General features: G+C 36.7%; 1 protein-coding gene across 1 annotated transcript; it reads right to left on the bottom strand.

Moving 5' to 3' along the window:
• Positions 1-1,333: 1,333 nt before the first annotated feature.
• On the bottom strand, positions 1,334-18,324 carry RRH (retinal pigment epithelium-derived rhodopsin homolog). The gene is made up of 7 exons (XM_004040277.5): positions 18,155-18,324; positions 12,953-13,143; positions 10,818-10,917; positions 10,122-10,275; positions 8,672-8,840; positions 3,629-3,807; positions 1,334-2,193 (listed from the first exon to the last, which is right to left on the bottom strand). Exons 1-7 carry the CDS (start codon positions 18,258-18,260, stop codon positions 2,079-2,081), a joined length of 1,014 nt encoding a protein of 337 aa, XP_004040325.1. The 5' UTR covers positions 18,261-18,324; the 3' UTR covers positions 1,334-2,078.
• Between the last annotated feature and the right edge of the window lie 1,325 nt (positions 18,325-19,649).

Below are 19,649 nucleotides of genomic sequence, written 5' to 3'. Positions count from 1 at the left end.
GAGTTTTTGAGCACAAGAGGAAAAAGAAATAGGCTGGGTAAAGCTCTGATCGCCAAGTGACCAAGGGTTTTTGAATCATTAATTTCATGGATGTTATGACTTACATGGAAGCAAGACGTGCCAAATTGAGCATAGAAACGCTGTTTAAAGATAAAAACATCAGAAATTAGCAAACTAAGAGGTCAGAGGGAACTATGTAACCAAAGCCAGGTCTTCCTAGTTTTATCATATAAGCAAATTAAAAAATAAATAATATAGCATTGAACTATAATTACTGCACACTGTTGAAGTCCTTTATATTTGAGGCAAAGTTGCTTCTTGCTTATCGCTGGAAATGAGTTCACAGCCTTGCAAATTGGACTCTGAGTCCATTTTTCTAGACATTATTACAGAAGTTGTCCTGGACTTTTAATGGCTCTGGGACTTTGGGTGCAGATTTCCTATGCTTTCCCTGTAAAAAGGCTCGGCTATGATAGACAGGATGAGCAAAAAGCTAGTGACACAAAGCATTCAGAGCTCTCTCGGAACACTAGACATTTTAATTTGGCCATGAAGAGAGACAAAAAGCTGAAAAGTCCCTCTTGAAGTATGTTAAAGAGGGCCTTGAAAATCCAGCTGAGGGGTTTATACTTACTTGGTGGGTGAGTGAAGGTTTTTAGCCAAAGAATTTGGGCATTGGAATTTTATTTTTAAAAGATTAGCTATGAAATTGTATTGATTGAGGTTGTATTGTACGAATTGATTGCAGTGGGAAAGTCAGAAAGTTAGGAGATAAGGTAGATTACTATGACAGTTTACCTTTCCATATACGTAGAAGACTGTACACATAAAACTAATACCTGTATTTTACTTAATATGTAGCCAAAGGTGCTAAAGAGACAATTTATAGGAAGAAAAAATAGAGATTAAAAAATACAATATGCAAAGATACACAGCCTCACTAGCAGTTAAAGAAATGTGAAATAAAATGACTTTAAGTTAGAGTATATAACTCATAATTTAAATATATACAGCACTATTAGCAGGAATATGCAGTGAAAAGCTCACTTAGACACTGCCAGTATCAGTGAAAACTAATTCAATCTTTCCATAAAGCAAGCTAGCAAAAATAATAGTGTTTTTTGTATTTGTATCCAGTATTTCTAGTCTGAAAAGAAACACTCAAATAGAATAACTTCTCCCAAAGAAAAAATATCTTTGCACTGAAATATTTTCAGTGGTATATCCATGAAACTAAAAACTGGAAAGCAATTTAAATGTCTACTATTTAAACAATGGTATATTGTATTATGCTTAACAGTCATTTAGAATGACAAATATGTGAGTCTACAAATTCATTTGACATTGAAAAAATATTTATTGAGTGCCTATTACATGCCAGACAGAATTGGGTATATGTGCTAAGGATACATCAAAGAACAAACACATAAAAATCTCCACTCTGATTGAAGTTAACTCTGTTGGCAAATATATGGAACATATATGCAGAAAAATGGTAATCAAAATTACAGAAAACATCAAAATATGCACAGGGGTTATAATGCTATATAATATATATGCATTGACTTAACATTTTATTTAGAAACAATCATGTTTAATGTTCATTTATTTTTAATAACATCAGTTAATTGATTTAAATGTTAAAATGTTGAAATGCAAAAAATGCTTTTTATTCTAACTGGGAACATCCAACAACTCATTTCAGTAATTATCTAGAATTATTCATTTATTCTAACATTAAATTAGTGACTGCTTTTATTCTAATGGAGGAGCCAGGCAAGTTAAAGGTCATCAGTACAGTGTAATGCATGCCATAATAGGGAGAAAGAAAGGGGACCTTAACCTCTGATGCCTAATTCATCAAAGGAGATGAGCAATAAGTTGACATATCAGGACACAGAGAAGCATACACTACAGCAGCCAGAGTGCACAAACAGAAGCATGAGCTGTGCTTGAGGAGCTTACACTCTCATAGGACAATGATCCATGTCTGCACTTGGTCTAAATGGGCTCATATTTAAAAGAAAAGCATTGTCAAAAAACTAAAGTGTTTTGATAGTGTGTCCTTTTCTCTTATTTCAGATTCTTCCAGAAGCCAATGGGTTTTGAGATACATCCATGGGTAAAATACTTGTCACAGGCATTGTTTGGTGAGTCTGACATTTGAACATGGCAAGCATTGCCCTCCGAAACCTACGATAAAAAAAGGAAAATCTGGCATTAACCCATAATGATTTGGAACTTCTAAAGCATTTTCAAATATGGCTAAGATGCCACTACTGCCAATTTACATCTCTGGATAAATTTCTGCCTCCAACTTTAACATGTCCTGTTGAGAACCTTTATAAATATATAAAGTATATGGTACAGTTAAAGCCCATTTTGCACTATTGATTCTATAGATTTCCTGTTGAGAAACTTTATAAATATATAAGGTATATGGTACAGTTAAAGGTCAGTTTTGCACTGTTGATTCTATAGATTGAAGACATCTAATAAAAGTAAATAATTATATGTATTTAAAAGGACGCTACTAATGTCAAGTGCCATGAGTTGTTTATTTGAACTAACAATGTGTATTTCATCCATCTGTTCTTCCTAGCAAGAATTTTCCAAAAGAACTACCAGCAGATTCTGAATTTAAAATGTGTTCTTCATTCTTCTTATGTGGTCTGTTTGGTCTGTAAAATTTTATGTTTCTTCACATACCTGTAGCTAAAGCTGCTTTTCCAAACATTGCCATTCCAGGATAAAATTACCTGACCTCGGCTGGACGCGGTGGCTCACGCCTGTAATCCCAGTGCTTTGGGAGGCCGAGGCGGGCGGATCACGAGGTCAGGAGTTCAAGACGAGCCTGGCCAAGATGGTGAAACCCCGTCTCTACTAAAAATACACAAATTAGCCAGGCGTGGTGGCGGGCACCTGTAATCCCAGCTACTCGGGAGGCTGAGGCAGGGAATTGCTTGAACCCGGAGGCAGAGGTTGCAGTGAGCTGAGATCACACCACTGCACTCCAGCCTGGGTGACAGAGAGAGACTCCGTCTAAACTTCACTGAGGAGGCAGAAAAGGAACATTTTGCTAAGAAACCCAAAAAAGAGAGGAGGTAAGAATTCTCTAGTATCCAGATGCCTTTTATGTTGGGACTAAACTTTTCCCTTGCATTTGAATGATATGTCTTATTTCTTGTAAATATACATCTGTGCTACCCACCAAGTGAGCCCAATGTTGCCTTGTCCATTTTCCAGTTATAGAATCCCTCTTTTCTTTGGAAACCACTATTCCATGTATTTGGGGTGGGGGTAACCATTTGAACTAAGCTGACCACTGATATCCCAGGCTCTTTTCTGCCAGAGAGCCATCTGAGATGCAGTTGGCATTTGGGGATGCTTAGCTGGTAGAACTTGGGTCTGGGGTTGCCCACAATCATCTCTGCCACTGTGTGGGAAGAGTCTGTAACAAATCTGGAGCTCTAAGCATTTAAGGTCCTAGATGCTGCTCCAGTCACATGAGGCAAATGACCTTTATGCTAGATTGAAGTGGGTTTCTGTCACTTCTCTCCCAAGAAGTCTTAACATTCTTTTTATATCAGTTTTATTTTGTATTGCAAGCATTTTAGACATTACTTACTTTTTATTAGCAACCACATAAATGCAGGGGTTATAGAATGTAGAAGATTTTGCAAACAGTGGAGCTATGATGGCCATGGGGGGAGGAATCTTCTTTGGGTCACCAAAAGAAGCCCATAAGCACACGATGGAATAAGGGGACCATGCCACCAGAAACATGCAGATCATGATCACAGACATCTGAAAAGAAATAAATATTCACCAAGCCCAATACCTAAAATATTTAAATATTAATATATCTAAAGTTGGGTAAAAATCTATCTAGGTTGGAATTTGAATATGTTTATGTTTTTGATGACATAAAGGAAATAGTTGAGTTTTTTTTTTTTGCCTTCAATGTTCTTTTTTCAAGTGCCTGAAGTCCTCTATGATAATAAGACCTTGTGAAATGGGTATATCAAGAATATATAACATTGCTTTTAAGAATGGTACACACACATAAGGAATGCCCTCTTTCTTTCTGCATGCTAGGGGAGAGTATAAAAGCTGACTTTGATGAAAGACAGATAAAAACCCACCCCACCCCACTTCACATCATTATGCTATGAACTCCTGGCATGGCTATTATTATTATTATCACCATCATTATTATTTGCTCTTACTGGGATTATCTGCTAAATTAACAAAAGTAACTTTCTAACTTTCTAAACTCAATCTGGAAACAAATACAATCCTATCTTGAGCTCAGTGAATTCTAACACAGGCCATTTCTGCTGGATATATGTTACACACAATGCAGACAATTTTGTAAAGGAGATCTCTTGCATCTTGTTTAAATGGAAAAATTATATTTTTATATTGCTTCCCTAGATTGCCTGCTAAAATTATGGAACAGAGGTTAAAGAAGACATAAACCCATAAGGACAGAGAATCAGAGATTAGATAATACATATTTTTAGTGGAAACAATGACCATTGGATAAGTGGCAAATTATGTAAGAAACATGAGAATAATTTTATAAATAAGTAAATAAATAAACGTTAAAAAGAGCCAACTATGAGGGAAAACCAGATACAGACCAATCCATACTACAGAGCTACAGAAATTCTAGTAACAAAGGGTACCAGAAAACTCTAGATGTGGGGGTGCACATGGAGCTCAAAATAGAACTGGTTGAAATCTACAAAGAAAGTAGACTTCCAAATCTTTACCCCTGTCCACTCAGTCTACTCAGTAACTTCCCCTTCCTCTCCCTAGAAGACTTCCAGAGGCTCAGTATAAAGAAAAAAGAAGGCTAATTTGGGAAACTCAGAACACAGGGACACCAGGTTCAGCTAAGCACTTCAGTACTGTATTGAAAAGATGGGTACCTGTGTGCTGCCCCCTCCCTGCACTGAGTGTGAAAAAACTTGGAGATAGACTTGTACCTCCCACCCAGGAACATGAAAGGAACTGATCTGCCCAGAATAAAATACCTAAAGATACAGTTACCTAGACAGTTAGAAATTCCCCCAAACCTCCATCCCATCATTTTAGCAGGCAATCAGGAGGGAGCAACATGAAAAATATAATTTTTCCATTTAAACAAGATACAAGAGAGCTCCTTTACAAAATTATCTGCATCACGTGTAATATATATCCAGCAGAAATGGCCTGTGCTAGAATTCACTGAGCTCAAGATAGGATTGTATTTGTTTCCAGATTGAGTTTGGAAGTTAGAAAAAAAAATTTTTTTGATTAGCAGATAATCACAGTGAGAGCAAATAATAATAATGATGATGGTGGTCATAATAGTAATAATAACTACAGAGACAATTAGAAATTCCCCCAAAAGAAACATCTTGCTAATGAGCATCTCCATGCTTACAATCAACATTTTTAACGCATCACTCTTAAGTATGAAGGGACAATCATTGACCACCAGACATTAATAAAACTTTTACATTGACAGGCAAAGAAAAAAAAAAACAGTGCAAGAACTCAGGGGAAACAAAAATATGTGGTAAACAGAAGGAAGTATAAATATATACATAATATCACAGAAATAACAGGAGATATACATCCATAAAACAAGGAGAGAATAGAGTATAAAATAGCTGTTTTATCAATAAAAATGGTTTTTAACTCTAGAAGAGAACCCAGGCAATACCATTCAGGACATAGGCACAGGCAAAGATTTCATGATGAAGATGCCAAAAGCAATTGCAACAGAAGCAAAAGTTGACAAATAGGATCTAATTAAACTAAAGAGCTTCTACACAGCAAAAGAAACTATAAACAGAGTAAACAGACAACCTACAGAATGGGAGAAAATTTTTGCAATCTGTGCATCTGACAAAGGTCTAATATCCAGCATCTACAAGGAACTTAAACAAATTTATAAGACAAAAACAAGCAACCCCATTAAAAAGTGGGCAAGGGACATGAACAGGCATTTCTCAAAAGAAGACATACATGTGGCCAAGAAACATGAAAAAAAAAAAGCTCATCACTGATCATGAGATAAATGCAAATCAAAACCACAATGAGATACAATCTCATACCAGTCAGAATGGCTGCTAATAAAAAGTCAAAAAATAACAGATGCTGGTGAGGTTGTGGGAAAAAAACACTTTTACACTCTTGATGGGAGTATAACTTAGTTCAACCATTGTGGAAGATTGTGTGTGGCAATTCCTTAAAGACCTAGAGACAGAGATACCATTTGTCCCACCAATTCTTTTACTGAGTATATACCCAAAGGAATATAAATCATTCTATTATAAAGACACATGCACATGTATGTTTATTGCAGCACTATTCACAATAGCAATCATGGACATGACATGGAATTAACCTAAATTCTCATCAATGATAGACTGGATAAAGAAAATGTGGTACATATACACCATGGAATACCATGCAGCCATAAAGGAATGAGATCATGTCCTTTGCAGGGACATCGATGGAGCTGGAGGCCATTATCTTTAGCAAACTAATGCAGGAAAAGAAAACCAAATACCGTATGTTCTCACTTATAAGTGGGAGCTAAATGATGAGAACACATGGACACACAGTGGAAGCAACACACAATGGGGCTTGTTGAAGGGTAGAGGGAGGGAGGAGGGAGAGGATCAGAAAGAACAGCTAATGGATGCTGGGCTTAATACCTGGATAGTCTGTGCAGCAAACCACCATGGCACACGTTTACCTATGTAACAAACCTACACATCGTGCACATGTACCCCTGAACTTAAAATAAATGTTGGAAATTTTAAAAAAATGGTTTTTCTCCTATCTGTAAAAGTGAGAGTAGAATGTTAAAAATGTTACAGAAAGGTTGTATGATATTATCAGGCTGGGAACAGGGGGAGGTGAATCAGGTGAATTATATCAGTGCAGGGTCGGATCCTGTTTTTATTTAAAATTTCTATTTTGTTCAACATAATTTTTACATTAATATTGTTTTTTAAGTACTACATTAAACCACTTTTTTTTATTAATGAGTTTTTTGGTGCTTGCTTGAATTTTGCACCCAAGGGTTGACCTTCACTATCCTCACCCTTATCCTAGACCTAGATATGGTTAAGCAAATCTCCCAGAAAGTAGAAACAAAAAGAAACAAACAACAACCACAAAAGAAACAAACAAAAATAGACAATATAGGAGAGAAAATTTAAGAAAATTAGAAGGTAAATCTAGCAGATTAAATATCTAAATAAAAGGAATTCCAGGGAAAGAGAAGAAAAGAAAAAACAGAGGGACTGAAATAATCAGAGAAATGATACTAGAAATCTCCTAGAAGAGGAAGACTGGAGTCTCCACACTGAAAGTACTCACCAAGTACCCAGCACTGGATAAATACTCATACCAAGGTGCATCAGTATACATTTTCAGAAAACTAGAGACATAGAGAAGATCCTATAAGCTTCCAGAGAGAACCCACAGATCACCACAGAGCATCAACCACCAGAATGCCATCAGCCTTTGTAGCAGCAATGCTGGAAGCTAGGAGACTGTAGAGCAATGCCTTCAAAACTCTTTGAATATTACTTTTGCACCTAGAATTCTAGACCAGGCAAACAATCAGTCAAACATGATAGTAAAATTAAGACATTTTCAGTCATGCAAAGTCTTAAAAAATTTACCTCTCCCATAACCTCAGGAATTAATTGAAGAATGTGCTCCACCAAATCAGAGGAAATAAACTAAGAAAAAAAAAAGGAAGACAAGCATTCCAGAAAACAGGGGATTTGACCCTGGAAGGAGGCAAAAGCATCCTGAGCTGGTGATGAAGGGAGGCCTGAGGATGTTGGCTTTCTGAGCAGTGGTCCTCAGGAGCAATCAGTTCAAAGCAGAGCAAGAGGCCCCAGGGAACCAGGAGGATGGCTCCAAGAAGAGGATAAGGTTCATCACATCTGTGGTGTGTTTAAACATACTGAGAGCAGAGAAAGAGCCTCTTTATCTAACCAAATATTGTTAACATTATACTGACAGGTAAGGAGAGAGAAAGGTGTGGAGGAGGAGTTGGGCAGGTGGGTGGTATAAGAGAATAAATCCTCATCATCCATAGTAGGAAATCGAGAGATGATGACCAACAAAAATATCCAAAAGAGCAAACAGCATATCATTCAGAAATAAGAAGGCAAGTGGCCAGGCGCATTGGCTCACACCTGTAATCCCAGCACTTTGGGAGGCCAAGGCAGGTGGATCACCTGAGGTCAAGAGATCAAGACCAGCCTGGCCCAACATGGTGAAACCCCATCTCTACTAAAAATACAAAAAAAATTAGCCAAGTGTGGCAGCGGGTGCCTGTAATCCCAGCTACTGGGGAGGCTGAGGCAGGAGAATCACTTGAACCTGGGAGGCGGAGGTTGCAGTGAGCCGAGATCGTGCCATTGCACTCCAGCCTGGACGATAAGAGTGAAATTCCATTTCAAAAAACAAAAGCAAAAAACAAAAATAAAAGCAAAAAAAGAAATGAGGAGGCAAACACAAAAGAAAGAGCTGGGGGGTGAGAATTGGAGATGAGGGAGAGAAGACTGCGGTGGTCCCAGGGACTCTTTCAACTATGAGTGGGTAAAAGCTCCATGACAACAATTTTTCAAGGATTTTGATCTCTTACCTTTGTTACATCTATCTGATCTGACCAGTCTCTGTTGAGGGACTCAGTGCAGTCACTGGTAGTGTGATGTTTAATGGATAGCGTGACATGGTAATAGCAGTAAAACATCACTGTCAAGGGCACAATAAAATTTATCGCAATAACTGTCACGGTGTAAGACACAAAAGATCTGAAAATAAGAAAAGGCAATCATGATTGCTCATTTAATGTCCTAAGTGGGGGAAGGAGAAAGAGGAGATAATTATTAAAAACAATACTGGTAGTCATTATATTGCTAAATAGTTTTAGAAGTATATTTGACTTTTAGTTCATTTAGGCCCGGAATTGGCAAACTATGGACTGTAGGCCTATTTCAGCCTATCACTCATCTTTGTAAATAAAGTTTTATTGGAACACAGCCATGTACCCTCATTTACATACTGGCTATGGCTGCTTTTACAGGACGATGACAGAGTTGAAGAGCTGTGATAGAGAACATCTGGGCTATAAAGCCTAAATTATTTACTTTTAATTCTTTTCAAGACATAATCTTGCTCTGTCATCCAGGCTGGAGTGCAGCGGTGCAATCACGTCTCACTGTAGCCTTGAACTCCCCAGCCCAAGCCAATCTCCATTTTAGCCAACCGAGTAGCTGAGACCACAGGCATACACCACCACAGCCAGCTAATTTCCCACCCCCCGCACCACCCTCTGCTTTTTTTTTTTTTTTTTTTTTGTAGAGACAGGGTCTCAATATGTTGCCCAGGCTGGTCTCAAACTCCTGGGCTGAAGTGATCTTCCTGCCCCAGCCTCACAAAGTGCTGGGATTACAGGCATGAACCACTGTGCCCAGCCTTTACTTTTTGAATCTACAGAAAAAAATTTAGATCGGGTTTGAGATCTAGAAATTTTCTGTTCATGTTTATGTCATCCTTCATTTCCTCTAATGAACTAAATTATTATCTTGTTCCCGGAAAATATAAAGAAGCCTCACTAACTAGCCGGCAAATCTTTGCAGTGACTGTACTTTTGCTACGCAGTTCTCAGAATGTGCTTGAACACCAGACCATCTTGAAAAGACAGCAGGGAGGCAGCCTGGGCTTTTGCCAGAACTGCACACACTGTCTAGCTTCACTAACCCTTTTCCTGCTCATGATCCTACCTTTGAAATGTGCAAATATTGGAAGGGTGATTGGTACCCTGCATTGCTGCCTTAAGAGAGAACACAGGGGAGGGAGGGAGGAAGGAATGGGGTAAAGGAGACAAAGGGAGCTGGATGACCTTTACTTGCAAACAAGCATAAGTCACTTTTCTCAATTCCGTCTTTGAACTGAGAATCACATCATCACTACCAGGGAAGCGCTTCGCCACCTTCTGTATGAGGAACACATGATCTGAGCTTAAATTTGAAAGGGTGAGAAAATGTCTACATTAGAAGCAATTGATTATAAAGTGTAAACTTGTCTCTTACCTATCATTTTTCCTCCAGTTTATAGTACACGTAGCACCAGTAGGATCTGGGGCATAACTAGCCCACCCTATGATAGGCATCAAAGCCCAAAACAGGCCATTGATCCAGGCTCCCAGAATCAAGCCGATGTAAGTGTTGGTGGTCATTCTTCTCCCTATTATCAAGCATAGGAAATATTAGCAACATTTGCCATTAATGGGACTCACTTTTTTAAACTTGCTTGATTTGTAAGTGTTATCAAGTAGATTCTTTACAGAGCACTTTGGTTGGCCTTAGGAGCCAAAACATGAGTGCAACACCAAATAAAAGTAACAAAAATATTATCCCTTTTACTAAGCCTATCTACATAAGTTCACATTCTGGAAAAAAAAAGACATTTAAGCTGAAACCTAAATGAGAAAAGAATCAGCCAGAGGATAAGCAGGAAGAGTAGCTTTCCAAACCTAGCAAAACAGCAGGTATGAAAACCTCACTTTGGGCTTGGACCGTACCTCAAAGTGTGAATAGCCTTATGAAATTTGGATTTTATTCTAAGTACAATAAGAAGCCATTGAAACATTTGAACAATTATTGCCAGAGAAATAAAACTGACCCTAACTACAAACCATTAGGTTTATATTTTAGCGTATATATATATATTGAGTGGCCATTAGTCAAGAAATGGACTCATTAAGAAAGCTGAGAAAAGTGTTGTACCTACGTCAGGAAGGCAGATGGTCAGGTATCGGTCCACAGCCACGACCGTGAGTAATCCAATGCTTGCCATTCCAAAAAAAATATTCAATCCAGCATAAACCTGAAAACCAAAATTGAAAAGACTTTACCATTCTAAACACCCTCCCAAGAAACATTAAATTTTTGTCCATTGTTAGAATATATCTCAAATATACTAAAGGTTTTTTACTTTACTACTTTAAAATACATCTTCATTGTCAAATTATAACTGGTTTAATAAAAGAATTTATGGAAAGTAGTTTGTAATTTCATTAACTAAAATGGACTTTTTTGAAAATTTTAAGACTTACAGTGAAATTTCTTTACAACACTCTATGAACAGAGTGCAGAACAACCACAAACCAGCAAAAGACTAGTATTCAGAAGATGGGCAATTCAACAGGAGGAAAAGACAAACTCAATAGAAAAATGGCCAGATGATGAACGGGGTATTCACACAAGCCCATTAGCATTTGAATGTTTATAACATAAGACATACAACCACAATAAATATTCAAAGAAATACTGATTATAAGATGGCATTTCACACTCAAGAAAATGAAAATTTAAAAGTCTGACAATCCCAAATGTTAAGGAGAATGTGGAGTAATAGATGTTCTCATAATTTGAATAACTATTTTGGACAGCAATTTGGCTACTTCTGATAAAGTTGAAGATGAACATTCTCTACAACTTAACCATTCCATTCCTAAGCAATGTGGCTAAAGAAACTCACATATTGCAGAAGGAGACATATGTAAGAACATTTATTGAAGCCTTGTCTGTGACAGAAAAAAAAAATTGGGGGGCCGGGCGCAGTGGCTCACGCCTGTAATCCCAGCATTTTGGGAGGCCGAGGTGGGCGGATCATGAGGTCAGGAGATCGAGACCATCCTGGCTAACACGATGAAACTCCGTCATTACTAAAAAAAAAAAATACAAAAAAAAATTAGCCAGGCTTGGTGGCGGGCACCTGTAGTCCCAGCTACTCGGGAGGCTGAGGCAGGATAATGGTGTGAACCCGGAAGGCAGAGCTTGCAGTGAGCAGAGATCATGCCACTGCACTCCAGCCTGGGCAACAGAGCGTGACTCCATCTCAAAAAAAAAAAAAAAAGGAAAAGAAAAAAAATGGCAACAAAGGTCCAATTAAGAGTAAAATGAAAATGTACATTGGGCTTTCTATGTTCACAAAATGGAATATTATATAGCAGTTAAAATGAATGACTTACAGTCATATCCATCAACATGGATAAACCTCAAAAACATAATATCTAACAATGAAAGGAAATCGCATAATGCAAACAATATGATATCATTTACACAAAACCTGAAGTATTCAGACAGTATCTGGTTTATGTGCACATACATTAGAGAGAAAAACATTCATGGGAGGAATAAGATTGAAGATGGCATGTGGTGGCCTTCATCATTATCTGTATAGTTTTATATCTTTAAAAAGAAAAACAATCTGAAGCACAGATTGCAAAACATTAAGATTTAACAAAACTGGTTGGTACTTACGTGGTTACTCAGTATTCACTACTACTTTCATTTTATTCTCTACAGTTTTTAGCTTATGATAGTAAACTGCTAAAAGAATTAGGCCAAAAGTAATACTTGCTTACTGTCTTAAGGCAAATTAATATTAACTCATTTCCTTTTTACTAAAAAATAACAAATACATTTAGTAACAATTCTCATGGAGGACTTTCTATAGGAAAAAATTCAACAACATGGTAGCTTAACTATCTTCCATAATATTGTGATTAAATCACTACTTTATTGTTTCAAATGAAAGCAGGGTATTTTTTTAAATTTGCAATATGCAAATATTTATTTGAATATGCAAATCAGCACTCTTCTCCTTTAGTTGAATGCTAGTTATTTTGTTTGTTTCTTCCTTTGAGTTGGGAGAATTTTGAAAATATAACAATGGTTGGTGATTTAATTTCTCTTATTAAAGAATATATTCCTAGTCACTTCTGTTGTTTTCCATAAAAGCACTGTATCTATTATTCTACAATATTCAATTTAAACTCTTGGGATTCATTTTAGACATTTAAATTTACATTTATTTGATCTATTTATTTTGCTTTCATTCCAATGATCTCCAATACCTGACAGCCTGCGTATCCAAATTTCCAACTTCCATACAGATCTGAGGCAGCAGACATGGGATAGCCAATGCTACTGACCCCTATATCAGTAACAGCCAGGTTAATAATAATTGCATTTGTGGGTGTCCGAAGTTCCTTGTACTTAATGAAGATGCCCAGAACTATTATGTTGCTGATAATACTTATCATACCTGAGAACACACACAAAAATATGACGCATTTTGTTTAATTTGAATGTTTCAAAGTAGACTCTAAATATTTAAGCCCCTTTAAAAACATAACAGATCTATTTTAGTTCACTTATTTGAAGAGCTCCTGCTGTTCTTAAAACTGTATGTAACATCTTCACATCCCTTCTGTGAAATAGAAATGAGAAAATTAAAACACAAAGAATCTGGTAATTGCACAAGGCAGCACTGAACGTTGGTTTTAATGTCATTGCTATTGAGTGTTCTGTCCTTGAAACTCCTTCATTGGCTTTCATACCATTCCTACTGATTTTTAGGACAAATGTATGACTGACCATGCCCTCTTTTTGTCAGCTTAACTTCCTCCTCTTCCTTCCTGGGGCCTGGGGCTCTTCTTTTTCGATAGTTGCCTGTCTCAAGCTTCAATTATCATTCTATCCTCACAGCACTTTTGTCACTATTTTCAGCCATGACACAAGCTCCAGTTCCATATCTTCTTTTTTTCATTGAACTCATTGTCGTTTACTAAGCATCTACCATATGTAAGCTCATATGACTATTCCAGTATTTCTTGAAACTCAACATGTCCAAATTTGTCATTCCAACACACACACACACACACACACACATGCACACACACACACACACTACCCCAATAGAAGAATGCATATTACAAGACTTGACTATCCAGAGAGGAAGTTGAGCCAGCTTTTTGGTCCATAGAGAAGCCTCACAGCTGATACCACCTTAATCAAGTTTCTGGAAATCAAGTTTCCAGAACCTCAGTGTTGTCAGTGCCCCAGATTGGTTGCACTGAGGTAGACAGATAACTAAATTTATTAACCAGAATGCCACTGTTTTATTTTACACTGATAAATACTGTTGAGTGTACTGGATGTGCATGTTCAACATCCCCTACATGCTGTAAAGGGCATAAGCCAGATATGGGCATACTAGATCCTAAAGGGGTGTGAGGGGGTGGGGTGTGAGTAGATTTCAGCCAAGAAGCTAGAATCATTACTGGATTGTTAGAGACTAAAGGAGGGTTGTGCAACAAGCAGGAATAGAGTTGAGTTCCCCATCAAGAAAAGAATTACTTGGTGATCAATCCCCAACTATTGTCAGAGAGGGACAGTTTCCAAGCACCAACATACAACATCAGCTCAGTAAAAACTTTTAACATATCTTGGCACTTCAGTCAGAACTTCTGCCTTAGCCTGTTAAACTAACCTTCCTGATTCCTGTTCTTTTCCCCTCCTTGCTTCTGGCAGAATCAGCTTGCCATAACATAGACTTAACCATGGCTCTTCTCCTCCTGAAAACTTGTAGTATTTCCCGCTGGCTGTGGGATAACAATCCAAATGTCCCAGGCTCTTTGCCTCATCTGTTGTCACTCTCTAGAAGCAAATTTCTACACTTGTCAAGTGAACTCTCCATTCTAGTTTTTCCCCAGATACACCATGCTTGACTCATATTTCTCCCACTTGGAGCACCCTGCTCCTTCTCTTTTCCTATCCAAATGCCATCCATCCTTCAAACTTCAGTTCAAGCCCCTAAGCCTTATCCTACCCACACTATCCTCTCCTCCCTAAATTTCCGAACTACTTGCTTATGATTAACTTAGTCTTATGTAACACTATATAATTTAACTGTTACTTTTCCTTGTCTTTTCATGTGGATTTCAGGCTCCTCATGATTTCTGTGGTTTTTGAATACGTGACATACAGCAGATTTATTTAATAAGTGGGCTACAACTAAAACCCATATTGCTTAATTTCTATCATTCCTTCAAGATAATTAGCACACAATGACAGCAAATTTGATGATTCTTTGGCCCTATTTTTAGCATCTAGGATTGTAGCATGTATACAAGATATACTCCGAAGAATTTAATGAAATGAAGACTCTTTCTGGGCTAGCTACAAATTCAATGACTTTTTAAAGTTAGATAAAAACAGTGCAGTAAATTGCTGCCTACCAAGTACGCAACCAGAATAAAGGAACTATAATTCTGGGAGTCTTAGAAATAATGGGGGTTATGAACTAAACAGTTTAGCCCTTTTCTCTATTCTCTCTGCAGCTGTACCAAGCACACTGCCTTGTTTCCACAGCTGTAGGTCTTCTAATAAGTATATAATAGATCACCTAGTTGTTAGATTTTAGTTAAGTCCCATTTCACAGTCAGTCTAAACACTAAGTAGCACTTGATGTTGACTTCTCCTTCACTCTTGAAACATTTTCCTTCTTGTCTTCCGTGACTTCTGTGCAATCTCTTCGACAGACCCTTCTTGATCTACTTCCTGGCCTTTCTTTCTCCACCTATGTCTTATTAAATATGTGCATTGTCCAACCTTCTGTCCTAGATCCCTTTCTTTTCACATTTAACACATACTCTGAGTGATTTCTTCATACCCAAGGCTATACCCTGATATTTTTCAGCCTCCGGACACTCAAACCCATGTGTCCAGCTTTTTATTGGACACCTCTCAAGCTGAACTGAGAGACTTTTTCTCCCGCCTCAAACCTGTTCTTCCCCAGGTGTGTTCCCATCTGATGAAGAGCATCACCATCTATTCAGTGGCTCAAAAAAGAAACCTAGGCATCATCTTTGATACTTCTCTCCTTCTCCCACAATCCCAACATCCAATCATCAATTCCACCTTCTGGCTCTTGAATGTATCTACTTTTTTCTGTCCCCACTGCGATTACTCCCTCCTCAGAATCACTGCAATGGCCTCCTATGTGGTCCCTTAGCTACCACTATAGCACATTTCTAAAACACAAATCAGATCATGTCACTCCCATTTCAAACCCTTCAGTGACTCCCTGTCACCTTTAAAACTTACACAGCTCATTACTGTCTGGTACTCAGCCATCTTTTTCAACCTCTCACCCTTCATTTTACAGTTCATCCATAATGATTTATTTCAGATCCTCAAATTCACCATGTCCTCTTACCTCCCAGCCTTAACTGGGGAAAGGGAGAGTGCTCAAGGACACTAAATTAACAAAATGTCTGTTGCACTGGAAGTTGTAACAGTTTATAAGAGCCAAACTATAAATGAAAGATCAAATTAAAAATTAAATAAAAAATAAAAAATCTAAATAGGCTCTTGGTAAAAGTAACGAATGAAATAAATGCTTTCACTACACCCTTTCCTCATAGTTTTGGTTTTGATTTGCAACTTTAAGTGAGTTTTGTTAAAGGAGGAAAGTTAGGGGATCTAAAGAAAAATAGATGCTTGATACAGGGGCAGAACAAAAGCATAAAGAGTTCAGCTATGATTCCTTCAGTGGATCCACCAGAAACACAAGCAAACAACACACACTCATTGTATACCTTGATAAACCTGACTCTTGGATTTATATGTGAGGGCTCTAGAACCAAAATGCCTGGGTTCAAATCCTGGTGTAGCTACTTAGTAAATGTGTGTGCTGGACAAGTTTCTTAAGCTCTTCATCTGTATAAACTAGAGAAATAAAACTGAAGAGTAACTTACTAAATTAGTGTAAGGATGAATTATTCTGTATGTGTAAGGTTTTAGAACAGCGCTTGGTATATAGCAAGTATTCAAATGATAACATTAGTAGCAGTAGTAGTAAGATTACTATTATTATTACTGTTACAGAGATAAGAACTAAATAGAATATTTTCTGCATGCTAATTTTGTAACCAGGTCAAAAAAGGATAGTTTTGGTTGTTTTTTGGATTTTTTGTTTTGTTTTGTTTTTGGTCATCTACAAATAACTAACTAAACCAAACACTTGTATACAAAGTATTTCCATGTAATTGTTAGGAGATTTTCTCAGTCTTTTTTGCAATTACAAAAAAACTAGAACTTGTCTAGTACTTATCATAGAGGTATTCAAATGAACGAGATAACGTCACTAAAATCGCATAACTTAACTGAGGAACTCAATTTCCAGTACTAGAAGTAATACGCTGAATTATAAGGAAGAAACTAAACAATTATAAACTGGGTATAGGATGGTGTGTTATACTTTTCACTCTACTTTTGAATGTTTGAAAATTTTTATAAAAGTCAATCCAAAAAATAACTCAATATAAGAGTTACTTCTACAACTCGTTAGAGTATAAAGTTGAAAATTAAGTGATTGCTCAATATAAAAGTTACACAATTCAATGATACATTAAAAAGATAAAAAGTTTGTCATTCCCCCAGCCCTTTTTTTCTGCAAACAATCGTTTACATCAATGAGTGTGTAGGGAAGAAAGGGAAAAAGAAACAAATATTTGTCCAGCACCTACTATATGGCATTAATGTGTCACTTAATTTTACTCCTTATAACAATCATGACAGATAACTTATTCTTATCCTTGTTTTACAGATGAGAAAATGAAAGAACAAAAAGGGAAGATACTTGCTCACAGCTGCAAATATACTAAAAGATGAAATCCAAAACTCAAGAGTTTTCCAATAAGCATTCTGGAACAAGCTGAATTTTCAGACTCTGTCCTCAATGACAATATACTCTGCTCTGTCTTCTTAGGACTTTTTCTTTCCAGAACCTTTAAGTTCTTAGCTAAATTCTACCACCAAGAACAAAAATATGAGGGTTATGTATAAGAATAGTAAATGACATAAAAATATATTTTTGCCATGGTGCATACTCTTCTCCAATAAAAACTTTAACAATCCAACAACCAAATACATAGATTTTTATAAAAGAACTATTTATCACATAGAAAACTTTTCTCAGCCCCACTTCACTGCTCTTACATTATTTATCAAAATTCAAAATAACCTGTGACAATGGCCATCACTAACAATGCTTTCACTTATTCTTTCACCCACATTCTCTTATTTGATCTTTACAGCCCAGAAATAGAATATCATCATCCTCATTTACCAACAAGCAAGCCAAGTCAGGATAAATGACTTGTCAAGGTTGGCCAATAATATGGAACTTGAAACAATGCATGGCTTATGCTGAAAACTTCTGCCTTTCTTCACCCATTCTAAAGAAAGATAACTTACTTAAATATCCATACCTGCCATAATCAAGTAAGTTGCAACAATATTGTGTTCAGTCTGTGAAAAGACCGAGCCATCTTCATTTTTAGAGTCTGAACCGTTGCCTAAATTATTTCTTAGCATTTTGGAGGGAAGATACCGAGACACCCTTCATAATAAGCCTTCGATAATTATGAACTGCTTTATGAGCTACTGAGGAAAGATTTTTTAAGACCAATCATTTCCACTTAGAGACCTCAAAGAAGGGCCTTTTCATAGAGGCCCTCCCTTAACAAATTTAATTGGGCTAAAGAGGAAAGGACTTTAATTCCCAGAATAAGGGAAAAGCTTATTAGCAAAACAAAAAGAAATACCAAGCACCATACATTTTAACCTATTTGGGCATCAGTCTTCTACCTAAGGAGATTATCAAGCACACACATCCTATTTAACAATAAACAAACTCAGGAAATCAGTATAGGAGCCAGCCTTAGTCCTCTAAAACTATTCGGATTAAGGTCCCTGTTTTCTGTTGACCATTCAAGTCTTTCCATTTCGGCTCCTTTTGTTTTTTTTTTTCTTAACAATTTAAATATTAGTGATAAAGAAGTAGTCTCCTTCCTACTTCCAAATCTCACTCTCCTAAAGGTACCAGTATTGTTTGGTGCATATCCTTTCTTAGGCTTTTCTCTGCTTATACACATATTCATACAAGTGTTTCAGGTTTCCTCCACTTTTTTCTTATAAATAAAAATGAGGGAAAAAAATAAGTACAAATGTATATATATAATGCAACTTGTTTTCCCGTAAGGCTGTATTATAATATCCAAGTTAATAAACCCAGAATCTAATAAAGTCTAATTTATTAGTAGCTATGTATTTCATAGCATGGATATAATATGATCAACTCCACCATCTGTTAATTTCCCCTATAGTTTGATATGCACATGAGTAATTAATATTATCTGATGATAGTAATCATTGTATACTTTGCTAAAGTATCTGAATTCAATCACTGATATTGTAAAGTACAGAATAAAAATATTCTGGATTATCACATTACAACCTGAAAACCAACCTGAACATGTTTTGTTAGAATAATAAGGTATCCCTATTACATTTTTTCCCATATTCTTTATGCCATTAACATTATTAAAATCTGATTCTCCTCAGTTTCCTAAAATCAGTAAACATTAGAGAAATGCTTAGATGCACCAAAGTTAACAGTGTAAGCATAAAACAGAACCACTGGAGGGCTATATTTACCCACTTAGTTTAATTTTATAAAAATCCTAGAATGGCACAGCAGAAACCTAAGATAATCCTTTTGCTTCAGTTCTCTTGCCTGTGTATAAACTCAAGATGAACAGGTTGATTTATCTGTCCCAAATCTTATAGCTACCAGTACTCACATTTTTATAAATGTAATATTGTTATACCTATACTAGAAAAGCGAATCTCGTCAGTATTGTTTTCAAATGACCCTAGAGCAAAAAACATAATACCCAAGAGGAAATCACTCCCTTTAAAAAG

Source organism: Gorilla gorilla, chromosome 3 (genome assembly GCF_029281585.2).
Source record: "Gorilla gorilla gorilla isolate KB3781 chromosome 3, NHGRI_mGorGor1-v2.1_pri, whole genome shotgun sequence".
Lineage (NCBI taxonomy): Eukaryota > Metazoa > Chordata > Mammalia > Primates > Hominidae > Gorilla > Gorilla gorilla.
The sequence above is the reverse complement of the archived record's forward strand: the minus strand, read 5'-3'. Positions and strand labels throughout refer to the sequence as shown.

What these genes read in the sequence shown, in the direction of transcription:
- RRH (XM_004040277.5), bottom strand. Translation starts at nt 18,260, where the DNA reads ATGCTAAGAAATAATTTAGGCAACGGTTCAGACTCTAAAAATGAAGAT. An exon ending in CATCTGCCTTCCTGACGTAG is followed by an intron (nt 10,276 to 10,817) that starts GTACAACACTTT and finishes GCTTGATAATAG; the next exon opens with GGAGAAGAATGACCACCAAC. An exon ending in TATGTGGTTGCTAATAAAAA is followed by an intron (nt 2,194 to 3,628) that starts GTAAGTAATGTC and finishes TTTTTATCGTAG; the next exon opens with GTTTCGGAGGGCAATGCTTG.